Genomic DNA, 12967 nt, shown 5'->3' with positions numbered 1-12967 from the left:
GGAAGGGGTTAAGTATGTTCCCTGGGTGTGTTCTAACTGTAGGAGGGGGGGTGGCCTCACTAGGGAAAATGACCAATCCTCTGTTCATATATTGTATAAACAGAAGATCAGCATTTCTCTCCCTGACAGGACCGGGAGCTGTGTGTTTACACACAGCTCCCGGTCCCCACTCTGTTTTGAGCGATCGCGTGTGCCCGGCGATCGTGCCCGCCGGGCATGCGCACGGGAGTCGGGGGCTAGCGGGGGGCGGATTGCACACACCCCTAGTGGCCTGCGCGAGAGCCGACGTATAGCTACGGGCTCTCGCGCATGGGAGCCGACCTGCCGCGGTAAAATGACGGCGGCTGGTCGGCAAGTAGTTAAAGCTCAAATACAGCTTTCTAATTATCCCCCCAAGCCTAACCCCATTGGTCTTATGCTGCGTACACACAATCAGATTTTCCATCGGAAAAACTTTGGATGTTTTTTCAGAGGGAATTCCGCTCAAGCTTGGCTTGCATACACACAGTCACACAAAAGTTCTCTGAACTTTCGTCCATCAAAAACGCAGTGATGTACAACACTACGACGAGCCGAGAAAATGAAGTTCAATGCTTCCAAGCATGCGTCGAATTGTTTCAGAGAATGTGTCGGAATTTTGCGCGTTGGAATTGCTACAGACTAACGGAATTTCCGATCCGGAAAAAATTGAGAACCTGCTCTCAATCTTTTGTTGGCGAAAATTCTGACAGCAAAAGTCCGATGGAGCATACACACGGTCAGAATTTCGGACCAAAAGCTCACATCTGACTTTTCTTGTCGGAATTTCTGATCGTGTGTACGCGGCATAAAAGTCTGTTATTCACATGAAAGGACCAATAAGGAAGCTTGGGAGGTGGCAAGGGATGGAGCCAACCACAGGCCTCGTACACACGACCAAGTTTCTCGGCACAAACCAGCAAGAAACTTGCTGGGATTTTTTTTCTGCCGAGGAAACCGGTCGTGTGTAAATTTTTCGACGAGGAGACTGTTGAGCAACCCGTCGAGACAAAAAGAGAGCATGTCTTCTTTTTCCTCGACGGAAATGGATAAACTTGCCTTGTCGAGTTCCTTTTCAGCCTAACAAGGAACTCGACAAGGAAAACGGTGTGTTTCGCCCGTCGAGTTCCTCGGTCGTGTGTACGAGGCTTCAAAGAAAGAGTAGACATGTTCTTAACATTGTACTGCCTATATCTCAGGATCTATGCAATATTTTTACTGACATTTGCATATGTTTATTTTTGTCAGTTGATACGATTGAATTTCTGCTTTTTAAACTGTGATTAACAGCTAGCAGATTGAACAGCAAGCGAGACCTGCTAACTGCAGAAGGTGCAAGCAGTGGTGGAGCCTTGCTGTGTGCCTTGTTATTGGGTTTTGCAGTGTTATTGTAGAGTGTTAGCGATCTGTTAAGACTGTCTAAAAACGTTGTGAATGTCTAGTGAGTAAAGTATTTTTTTTTAGGGTGCATTCACACCACGATTTTATCATCCTACTTGTTCTCACGATTTTTAGGTTTGAAATCGTACAAATCTGTATGGCAAAACGTATCCATTCACTTCCATTCATTAATGTAGGTCCCCAAGTGCATCCGATTTGATCCGCATCAGATTTGATAAGATTTAAAATCGCATCAAAAATCGTGTTTGACCACGATTTTTGGTCCTGATTTGAAATCGTATTAAAATCGTGTCCGATTTTTTTTATATTGTGGTCAATCTAAATCGTAATAAATCGGATGACTGTGCGTTTTTATCCGATAAATCGTACCCGATTTTTTATTACGCATGCGCACTAGACACTGGAACGAGCTAGAAACTTCAAGAATTGTACAAAAGAAAAAAAAAAACATTCAAATAGCCAAAACTTTATGGCCATTGCCAGACATTATTTAAAATCAGGATCCGATTTTTTAGTGAAAATCGGATGGAAAATTTACATACGATTTTGTCATATACGATTCCATCCGATTTAACGGTCCGATTATCGGATGTAAAAATCGTGATGTGAACCTAGCCTTATTGTTTATAGGGTTACTTTATACCGTCATATGCATCTAGATGAAAAAATTAAAACCGTAATAAACTCCAAACCAAAAATGTAATATACTGCAACTTAACAATCATTAGTTTTCTTTTTTTAGGCTTTATTTTCCCACTGTTTTCACCTGGTGATCTGGCCAGTAACACTTCTCCTGTATTAGAATGCCCCCACTGTGAATGAAGGAGCACAGGGGCACATTTAGATAGCAGCACTGTTAATCTGGGAGGAGGGGAGTGTTAGGCCTCTTCCACACAGATGGACTCCGTCGCTACGGAGACGGCGGATGACAAGTCCCTCTCTGCTCACTGAGAAGGGAGGGGCTTGTGCAGCGCCGCTGTCTCCTACAGGGAGATCTGATGAAAACGCACAGCATGTCAGTTTTCATCAGATCTCACCCGATCCGCCATGGACGATTTTGGCATTGTTGGTTCAGTTACCTTTTCCTTCGATTTCCCTTCTAAATGTTTTTTTTTCTTTGTTTTCTTTGTCTGAATTTCTCACTTCCTGTTCCTCCTCAGTAAGCTGTTCAGTAAGCTGTTCTAAATGACTTTGCACCGCTCAGATGAGGAGAAACAGGAAGTGAGAAATTCAAACAAAGAAAAAAAAACATTTAGAAGGAAAATCGAAAGAAAGGGTAAGTGAACCAACAATGCACTAGCTTAAGGCCCCTTTCACACTGGGGTGTTTTTCGAGCGTTATTCAAGCGTTTTTCGAGCGTTTTTCAAGCGTTTTTCAAGCGTTATTCGAGCAAAGCCTCATCTGCAATCCCAATGTGCTGGTAAAGCACTGCTAAGACCCTAAAATTTTAGGGCGTTTTTGCAGTGCCTCAATGTGAAAGGGTAAGGCGTTTTTACAGCTCTTTCAATTCATTTCAATGGAGAGAGGCGTTTTTGGAGTGTTTTTTTCAGCGCCCAAAAGCTGCTCCAAAGATGCTGCTTGCAAGGGTCCATTGAGATGCATGGAGAGCATTTTATGAACGTTTTAATAGCGCTATTTTTAACACTAAAATGCTGTAAAAACGCTTCAGTGTGAAAGGGGTCTAAAGAAAATAAAAGACGAACCTTTACAACCCCTTTAACTAATATATATATTTTTTTTATAATTCTCCTTTAGGGGGCGTGGCAGGGGGTGTGTCCTATGCCTACAGGCTTTTGCCTTACATACCTACATAGGTGTCCCTTGTTCCCAAAAAGTTGGGAGGTATGGACTATTAGATTTTGATACATAACAAATTAAAGCCATACTCCAGCTCACACTTTATAAGCAGTTACAACAACAGGTTTTTTTTCTCCTTTTAGGGTAAAGTGTTTTTTTTTTATAAAAAAATAAAAGCTGATCATTGTAAATACCCCTGACATTGGTAAATGGTTTGTCTCATCACTTGCACTGCCATATCTGTGGATATAATTATATGCTTATCAATCTAAGGATTGGTAGTCTGCAATGTATATTATATTTCTGGTTTTAATATCACTTTAACCATCTATTAAATCCTTGTACCCATTCAAAAATGAATTAACTTAACCCTGACGCTTCAAACATTTCTGACTTTTATTAAATGACTTCACTGAACACTGAGAAAAAAAGTTTTCTGACCCATCAAACTCCATTTCTCTTTCCATTATCCAGCATCGATTGTTATCCAGAAGTGGTGGTGTCACATGCATCCCTGTATGGAGTGGGAAGAGTGTAAAGTTTTGCCAGATCTCACAGGCTGGTCCTGTAGCAGTGGAAATAAAATCAAAACTACAAAGGTGAGTGATGGCTGTCTTCTTCCTGTTTGTATGATGTTTCTTATCATGACATCATTGCAACGTTTGCCAGGTATCTTGGTCTAATGGGTTAGTTGGCAAGGCACCTTCTTCCTTAAAGTTGCCACTACCTTGAGGATCGTTGACATGAAAGTGGTATTCTTCGGCATGTTAAATTATGGCAAAGACAAAAAGTGGCCAGTTTTTGCTAAATTTTTTCTCCATCCTTAAAATTTATTAAAATAAATTAAACAGAATTTTCAGTTTCAAAGCAGAATTCTGACATTTAAAATGTAGTCCATTCTAATTCTGAGTTTTAACTTCAGCATTCTGAGCTTCAAGTCAGGAATCTAAGAATAAAAGTCAGAATTCTGAGTTTACAAATGCAGAAATTGTATTAAAAAACACACACACACTGCTAAGAAAAGTGCATACTTCTGACATGGTAATCCTTTCCAATGAACTCTGGGTTGTGATTTAATATAAGCGTTGTGACATAATTATGTCATTATAGTTACATAGTTACATAGTTAGTCAGGTTGAAAAAAGACACAAGTCCATCCAGTTCAACCACAAAAAAAATTAAAAATAAATAAACAAACAAAATAAAAAACACAATGCAATCCCATACACCCAACTCCATACCCACAGTTGATCCAGAGGAAGGCAAAAAACCCCAGCAGAGCATGATCCAATTTGCTGCAGCAGGGGGAAAAATTCATTCCTGATCCCCCGAGAGGCAATCGGATTTACCCTGGATCAACCATACCTATAAATGTTAGTACTCAGTTATATTCTGTACATTTAGGAAAGAATCCAGGCCTTTCTTAAAGCAATCTACTGAGCTGGCCAGAACCACGTCTGGAGGGAGTCTGTTCCACATTTTCACAGCTCTTACTGTGAAGAAACATTTCCGTATTTGGAGATGAAATCTCTTTTCCTCTAGACGTAGAGAGTGCCCCCTTGTCCTCAGGGTTGACCGTAAAGTGAATAACTCAACACCAAGTTCACTATATGGACCCCTTATATATTTGTACATGTTGATCATGTAGTTGTACGTGGAACTCTTTTGCCAAGTTCATAAAAGATGTGTGACAATTCCATAGTTCCATAGCTGATAACGAGGCATGCGACAGTAGTTAAGTGCCGGTTCACACTGGGGCAACACGACTTCCAGCGCGACTTTTCAAGGCAACTTGGAGACGACTTGAGCGCTACTTGGAGCAACTTACAACGCAACTTCAAGTCGCCTCCAGGACAGGCGGCTTTGCCAGTGGCCAATCACATAATAATCTGCTCTGTGGGAGGGAGGGGTTTGCCTTAGAAAACGATTTTCACTTCCTGGAAAGTTGCTTCAGTTAAGACAGGGGATCCGACTTGGATCCGACTTCCATTGAAATCAATGGGTACAAGTCGCCTAGAAGTTGCCTTGAAGTAGTACAAGAACCTTTTTTGAAGTCAGAGCAACTTCAGTAGTGTGCATTAAGACGGCAGTCATTCAATTCCATGTAATTTGTCATGTAGCGCGACTTGGGGCGACACAAGTCGCCCCCCAGGTCGCGGTAGTGTGAACCGGGTCTTAGAATAAATTTCTTATTTGCAACACTTTTCCAATATTACACTTTAGTTAAAATTCGCTGATAATGAAACTGGAGGTAAATAGGACCTATTTTACCTAGGAGTAAAGGAGCTATTCATTTTTCTTGCGCAAATGCAACTTTCCCTGTGTAGAAAATGATTCATTTCATTACAGATGCACATGATTTTAATATGCCATTCACCTTGTATGAAGAAAAAGCATAATATTTGATATGACAAGAAATGTGCCTAAATTCCGCTGTCATTCCCTTACTATCTGATCACACTTCTCAAATGTATGTGAATAGATGCAACTGAATCTATATGAGCTCAGTAAACCAGATTAATACATAATAAGCAAGCATATCTGCAGAAAAAGACAACTATTTATAAGTTCCCCTGTCAATGACAACTCCTAAATATTTGGATCAAAGTTTGCCTTATTTCAAACTCCTTTTGCAGTAAGGAGTTTTCTTAAAGCTAAACATCAAGCATAAATTAGGACACCAATAATTTTTTTTTATATATATATAATTAGATAAAACACCTAAGGTGCAAGGTCCACTTATTCAGTGTGGTCCCGCTCCCCTTCCTTAAAGAAGAATTATCACCAGCAGTCGAAAAGCCTTGCTGAGTCCCCCAGGGGTCCCAGTGCACATAGGACTTGTTTAATAAAATAATGTTTCTGAATGTGTTGCAGCTGTAGTCTTTCCCCAGGCTGAAGCCCCATTTATGGGCAGTTTTATGGAAGAGCTACATCACAGCACTGAAGCTGTCTACCTGCTATTATGGTAGCTGTCTACCTGCTATTTTTTGGAAGAGAGACTAGTAGTAGCTGTCGTGATATCATCATTCTTAACTACACAAGCCCACAACAACACATGTATATTTCAAGTGCTGTACTAATCCAGTAGTCAGAATTGTATGAGTGTCCCTTTAAATGTGTACAAACCCCACATGAGTCTAACCTCCTCTTGAACTTAAACAATGGGTACATGACTACTCACTCTGATGGCAACACACTTGACCTTGTATTCTCCTACATATGCACTCCGTGTAACCTTTCCAATAATCATTTTCCTCTCTCTGATTAATGCCTTATTACTTTCACTCTCCTCTCCCTCCAACCCTTACCCCTAGAAACCTTTGGCACATTAACCCTTCTCTCCTCTATTCTGCTACTGACCACCTTTGACAAAATCTCACACCTCTCCTGCCCCAAACTAGTCTCTGTCATCCTCCCTGGACACACTCTCACCCCCCCCCCCTCACTACACACAGAATCAGGCCCCAACCCCTACAACCTTGGCAAACAGATGACACTAGAAATCTCAAAAAACGTAGCCGCACTCTGTGGCGTAAGACTACGTTTCAAAAAGATTTCAACCAATATAAATTCTGCCTCCACATTTACCCTCTACTTTGTCCTCCACCTCCTCCACTAATTCACTCACTGCCCAGGAGATTGCCAATAAATTCAAACGATTGATACAATTTGTGATGAGATCTCCACTGTATAGATATCTCCCCCACTCAACACTCCATGTCCACAGGTACACTCAATACTTCCCTCATGTAACCCTGCTACTATAGACAAGGTTGCTAAACCTTTTTCTAATGCCCACCTAACCACCAGCCTCCTGGACCCTGTTACTAGGTAAATACTATGGTCACTGTCTGGCTCTATCCTACACTTTATAACTCACATCTTCAATCCCTCCCTCTCTTATGGCATCTTCCCCCACTCTCTAAAACAAATACTAGTTACTCTTATATCCCATTGTTGGATCCCACCAATCTTAACAACCTACAACCCCTCTCATTGCCCCCCTTTACCTCCAAACTTACTGAAGGCCTGGTCTACATCCAACTCAGCTACCACCTCACTGAGAATCTCAGAGTCTGGACTTCTCCTCAACACTCCACAGAAACTGCTCTCTTAAAACTCACAATTTACTAACGGCTAAAACCAATGGTCACTCTTCTGTACTCCTACTTTTGGACCTCTCTGCTGCCTTTGCTGTTTTCTCCTAAAAAAAATCCACTCCTTTGGTCTCCATGATTGTACTCTTTGTTGCCTCTCATCCTATGTATCCCACTGCATCTTCAGTGTCACTTACAGTTCTACCTCCTCCTCGTTTCCTCTTCCTTTAGTCCCCCAATTTACTGTTCTTGGACCGCTCCAATCCTTGATCTACACCTCCTCCCTGGGTCAGCTGTCACCTCCAATGGCTTTCAATACAATTTAAACTTTATGACACCCAAATCTATTTAGCTACACCTCAGCTCACAACATCAGTCTCCTCACACATCACTAATGTACTAGCAGACATATCCGTCTGGATGTCACACCACTTCCTCAAACTCAATCTGTCCAAAACCATGCAAACTCACAATATTTTTACACAACTAACAACCTGTCCCCACATGCTAGGTTGCTAGGTGTAATCCATGGACTCTGAACTCTCCTTTTGGCCCCACTTTCAATCACTGTTTAAAGCTTGCCACCTCAACCTCCACAACAGCTCTTCCCACTCCCTGGTTATCTCTCGCCTCAACTACAGCACCTCCCTCATTGGATTACTTTTACATAGGCTATCCTACCTTTAGTCCAGCATGAATGCTGCTTCCAGACTCATTCACCTTACCAACCACTCAGTGTCTGCCACCCCTCTCTACCCATTCCTCCACTGGCTTCCACTTACCCAACAAATTAAATTTAAAATACTAACAACAACAACCTACAAAGCCATCCACAACACCTCCAGCTGCATCACTAACCCAGTCTGAAATTACCAACTAAATCATTCTATTTGTTCTTCCCAAGACCTCCTGCTCTCTAGCTCCCTTGTCACCTCTTCCAATTCTTGCCTCCAGTCTTTCCCCTGAGTCTCTCCCACTCTGTAGAAACTCCCTACCCCAATCTGTCTGATTATCTCCAACTCTGTCCACTTATACACAATCCCTGAAAACCCTTCTTTTTAGAGAAACCTATCCTGCCTCAACCTAACAACTGTGCTTTTGTTTTCTCCATCAGTGAATCTCCCACAGATATTAACTTTTGTATCCCTTTTAGATTGTAAACTCTAATGAGCAGAGCCCCCTGTATTGAATTGTATTCTAATTACTGTATACTGTCTGCCCTCATGTTGTAAAGCTGTTGGCGCTACAAAAATCCTGTATAGTGATAATACTATTGTGTAAAGAATTATATCTCTAATTGTGCATCATAAAAAAAGGGGGGGGACCCCACAATATGATACAAGGCTAAAAAACAACCTGGAAAAAAGGTATGTATAGAAATAAAAAAAATAAAAAAAGATAAGGATGCAGGGGAGGGGAAGCAACAAATTGGGGGAGCTGGAAAACTATAACAATATCTGGTGAAAAATCCAACCTGGCAAATCTACTCTAATCATAAAAGCTTGCATTGGGGATGTCTGTTGTAGTTGGGTAGGGTCTACAGACATGCAAACTTTCCTTAATCCGAACATAACCAGCTAGATGGGAAGAACATTTTCGGATAGCTGTAGGCACTTTTGAACATCTTGTATCCTCAGAACATTTCACAGACACTTCTAAAAATATGTTACTGAAACATTGTGCATGTCAATGGGGCTTATTTAACGGATGAATAAACTTCAAAGTGGAAATCAATCAATTTTAGCTTGGAAAATGTATGTTTTATAAGATAACTGTCAACCTTCACTGTCATCCTCCATTACACCATACCTAAACATCCCAAATGTTCAAATTTAACATGTCTAATTCATCAGCTGTTTCCATTTCACAAGCGATAGATCCCATAGAACAGTAAATTATCTTCTGATTATTGGTGAATAATGGACTTCCATCAAGTATAAAAATGAGGCATTGTATCTTGAATACCAATTAAATATTATAGACCAGCTTCTGAAACAAAATCAAAATAATATGAGGCAATCTCTCAAAAAAAAACTATGTATAGAGTGGCTTTTTTTTTTGGTATTCATTTTCTGCTACTTGTTGCCCCACTAAGATTGCTCATTTTATAAATGTCCTTGAATCTGAGACATAAATACAGAAATAATTATGGTTCCTGGACAGTAACACTGGTATACTGATTACATTTAGGTTGCCTTTCACTCTTAATTTTTTGTTCTAAGCATTATAATAAACTCTATTTATCTCATTGCAGGTAACACGGTAGCGAACATCAAAATGTGATTATGGAGCAGAAGTAATTGTAGCACCTCGGTGAAAATATGTGCACTCAATTTCCTTTGCAGACTTCTGACTAACTTTTTAGGAACCCTGCTGAAGATAAACAACATTTTCAACCTATTTTGTTGTATTGTTCCGGGGATTCTGTAGAGGCTTTAAATAAACTCTTGGTGAATTAAATTTCTGCACATACTGACTTGAAGTCCCTTTGATCGTCTTGGAAGTTAACTTTGGATTACAAAAAAAATAAAAAATTCTACTATAAAGAAAACTGGATTCTGGATTATCGATATCTTGAAGACAAATTTGGTGGAACAGCTTTTGGGTTTTACTTCATTTAATAACTTGGAACTGAACAAAGATTATAATATATATTCAAGATGAAACTGGTCATTTTCCTAAACCAAAATAATTAAAATGCTAAAAGCATCCAAAATGTATATTTTAGTTTTGGGTATATGCAGGTGGGTTCTATCAATAAATCTTGTATCCCTCAGGGACTCCACTGGTAAGCCAAGGGGACTCCACACTCCTGCTGCGTTCTATTTATTGTAAAAAAATATATATATACAATTTACAATGATAGTTAAGCCTCGTACACACGATCGGACTTCCAACCAACTTTTCAGTGGATTTTGGTCCGAAGAGCATTGGCAGTGAACTTGTTCTGCATACACACGGCACAAATTTTCAGCCAACATTCACCAAACCCTGTGGTTTTTCAGCTCTTTACCACCAGCCTTTGGTCAACATCTGCTATTGTTGGCTGATGTTTAACATTCGTTCTGAGCATGCATGTTTGTACATTGGATTTTAGTTGGACTAACTTGCGTACACACGATCGGATAAACCGATGTAACAGATTTATTGCCCAACAATTGTAATTCAGCCAATAATTGACTGATGGAGCAAACACACGGTCGGATTATCCGACCCAACACATCCGTCGGATAATTATGGCAATAAAAATGTATTGTGTATACGAGGCTTAACAGAGACTCTTATGATAATTATGGCAGTTGGGTGGAGCTGGGAACTCAAATGTCAAAAACCAACATGAGTCCCCGAGAGATACAGAAGTCCACAGGTAATTTAGTTTTATATTTTTAATTGAATCCCTCACCTGTAAAACTATGGAGGAGATCTTTGTTAAAATGAAATAAAAAAAGTATTGACATTCAGTTCACCGAGAGCCCGTAGTACCACCTAGGTAGAAAATCTAGCAATTTGTACTTTATAATTAGTTGAATTCTTTTTATAGAGTTGACACTTTCTGCAGTGGTTTACAGAGTACATGGAGCCATTCGTTCACAATCAGTCTCCGGCCTTGAGTAGTTTACAGCCTATTATTACAACCATAGATATACAATCACTTGCTTACAATAGGGACCTTTTTATAAAGTGAATGTATTATGGCTTTTGGTTTATATTATTTCACTTACAAGATTATAAACTGTTATTTCATAGTGTTTTTAATTATGCTAGTTAAACTTTGTTTTGCAAACAAACATCAGTGGCACTAGTTTGCAAATGATGGGCTTTCTAAGCCCAGAATTGTCTGTAAGCGTGGAAACACCCGGTGTAACCTAAGCCAGACACACGTCTCTCTTTCCCAACTGAACTTGAAGGTAGGGAAGGGGATATGTCCCTTCTCTTTGAGTCATTGAGCAGTCTGTATAATCTGATTTCACCGGTTTTACAGGTCTATTTCATAATAGCAGCTGACTTATGAACCTTTGGTAGGCTGTCCTTCTCCTTCTGTGTAGCAGGTGACAGCTCATGCACTGTTTATATGTACTCTTTGATTAGAGCAAGGTGCACAACAACTCAACATTCTTAAGTCCACAGTCCTGTATAAACACACAAAGAGGGGAGCCCTGTGTAAAAGGACCATTCCTTGGTTAAAACACCTACTGTATGCTTTACTTATGCGTTTCAGGCTACATACGTTTTTGTTCAGAACATCCTCATGATTGCTGTTAGTCAAGGGTTATACAGCCCAAAACGCCTAATATCTGGCATTAGAGGGTAGTGGTAGAAGGGCAAGGATAGAGGAGGATCTCTTCTAAATGAAGAGTCAGCAAGCAGATCAGATGTATTCTGCTGACTGTAAGTTGATTTCTTTGTTTATTTATTTATTTATTAAACGGGGTGAACGGATTTCTGCGCTAACTTACGAACACAATGGTTTTGAAACAAAGCAGCTATCACAGTTTGTAGATAAAGCAAACAAAAATAAAGTTCAATAGTGCAGCGCTTCAGTGAATAAAATAAATAATAATATAAAATGATATAGTCCAAATGAGTGAGTATGATCATCAATGAAGTAGAAATAAAAGGACCTCCACCTTCAGTGCGCAGACAAGGAAACACACCACACCACCTGTGCAATCAATCTGCTTACCAGAAAGACATCAATATGGGCATGGAAATCAAATAATGCATAAGGTCAGTGGCAGTCCCCCTCTCCAACTCGACGGGTAGATGAAACGGATGTCCACAAAAAAGCATCAATGGTAAGGAACGTCCAGAACTCACAAGGATCCAAAGGTGTATATTGCAATCATCAACAGGAGTATGACCAAAAATGCAGAGAGGAAAGCAACAATAGTGAAGCCCATAGGTAAAACAACACACAGTTTATTGTATGATACTTACAGGAACAAACAGGCATCAAAACATAAAGGAACTCCGCGGCTCATAGCGTGCTTGTATCGGCCAGCCTGACATGTTTCATCCTATGTGGATATCATCAGAGGCACCTGTGACGCATGCGCATGCGCTATGCGTTCCAACATGCGGTCCATGGCTCTATGCGTTCCAAACACTTCATGATCTGACAGGTACAGTAGTGGTAATCTGATAGAACACCTATGTGGACATCTTACTACACCCACCTACGTCTTGAATTTCAGAGTAATTTTAGCAATAACGTGAGTGTATATACTATATTTATTTATGTGCGCTCACTTTGTTGCTAAAATTACTCTGAAATTCAAGACGTAGCTGGGTGTAGTAAGATGTCCTCATGGATGATCTATCCGATTATCGCTATCCGTCAGATTGTGTAACGGAAGTGAAGGTCTGACCAAAAACGTCTTACTGCGCTTACGCTATGCATTCCATGGCGCTATGCTTTCCAAACACTTCATGAGATGACAGGTAGTGGTAATCTTATAGAACACCCATGTGCCCATCTTACTACATCTTGAATTTTAGAGTAACTTTAGCAATAAAGTAAGTGTATATACTATATTTATTTATATGCGCTCACTTTATTGCTAAAATTACTCTGAAATTCACGTTTAGAGCAGCCAGGAAAAAGTGAAAGCAGGTCAACAAAGGCAGTTTCCATATCATCATAGGTTCAGTTT

General features: G+C 40.2%; 1 protein-coding gene across 1 annotated transcript in view; it reads left to right on the top strand.

Moving 5' to 3' along the window:
* The window catches only part of TAFA4 (TAFA chemokine like family member 4), a 301486-nt gene extending 291456 nt beyond the window's left edge, over positions 1-10030 (top strand). Inside the window, exons 5-6 of the mRNA XM_040359200.1 lie at positions 3691-3815; positions 9568-10030. Coding sequence (XP_040215134.1) covers positions 3691-3815; positions 9568-9579 — 137 coding nt within the window. The 3' untranslated portion in view covers positions 9580-10030. The remainder of the gene's footprint in view (positions 1-3690; positions 3816-9567) is intronic.
* The last annotated feature ends 2937 nt before the right edge of the window (positions 10031-12967 follow it).

Source organism: Rana temporaria, chromosome 7, assembly GCF_905171775.1.
Source record: "Rana temporaria chromosome 7, aRanTem1.1, whole genome shotgun sequence".
Classification (NCBI taxonomy): Eukaryota; Metazoa; Chordata; class Amphibia; order Anura; family Ranidae; genus Rana; species Rana temporaria.
Note: the sequence above shows the minus strand (reverse complement) of the source record. Positions and strands in the feature narration are given on the sequence as shown.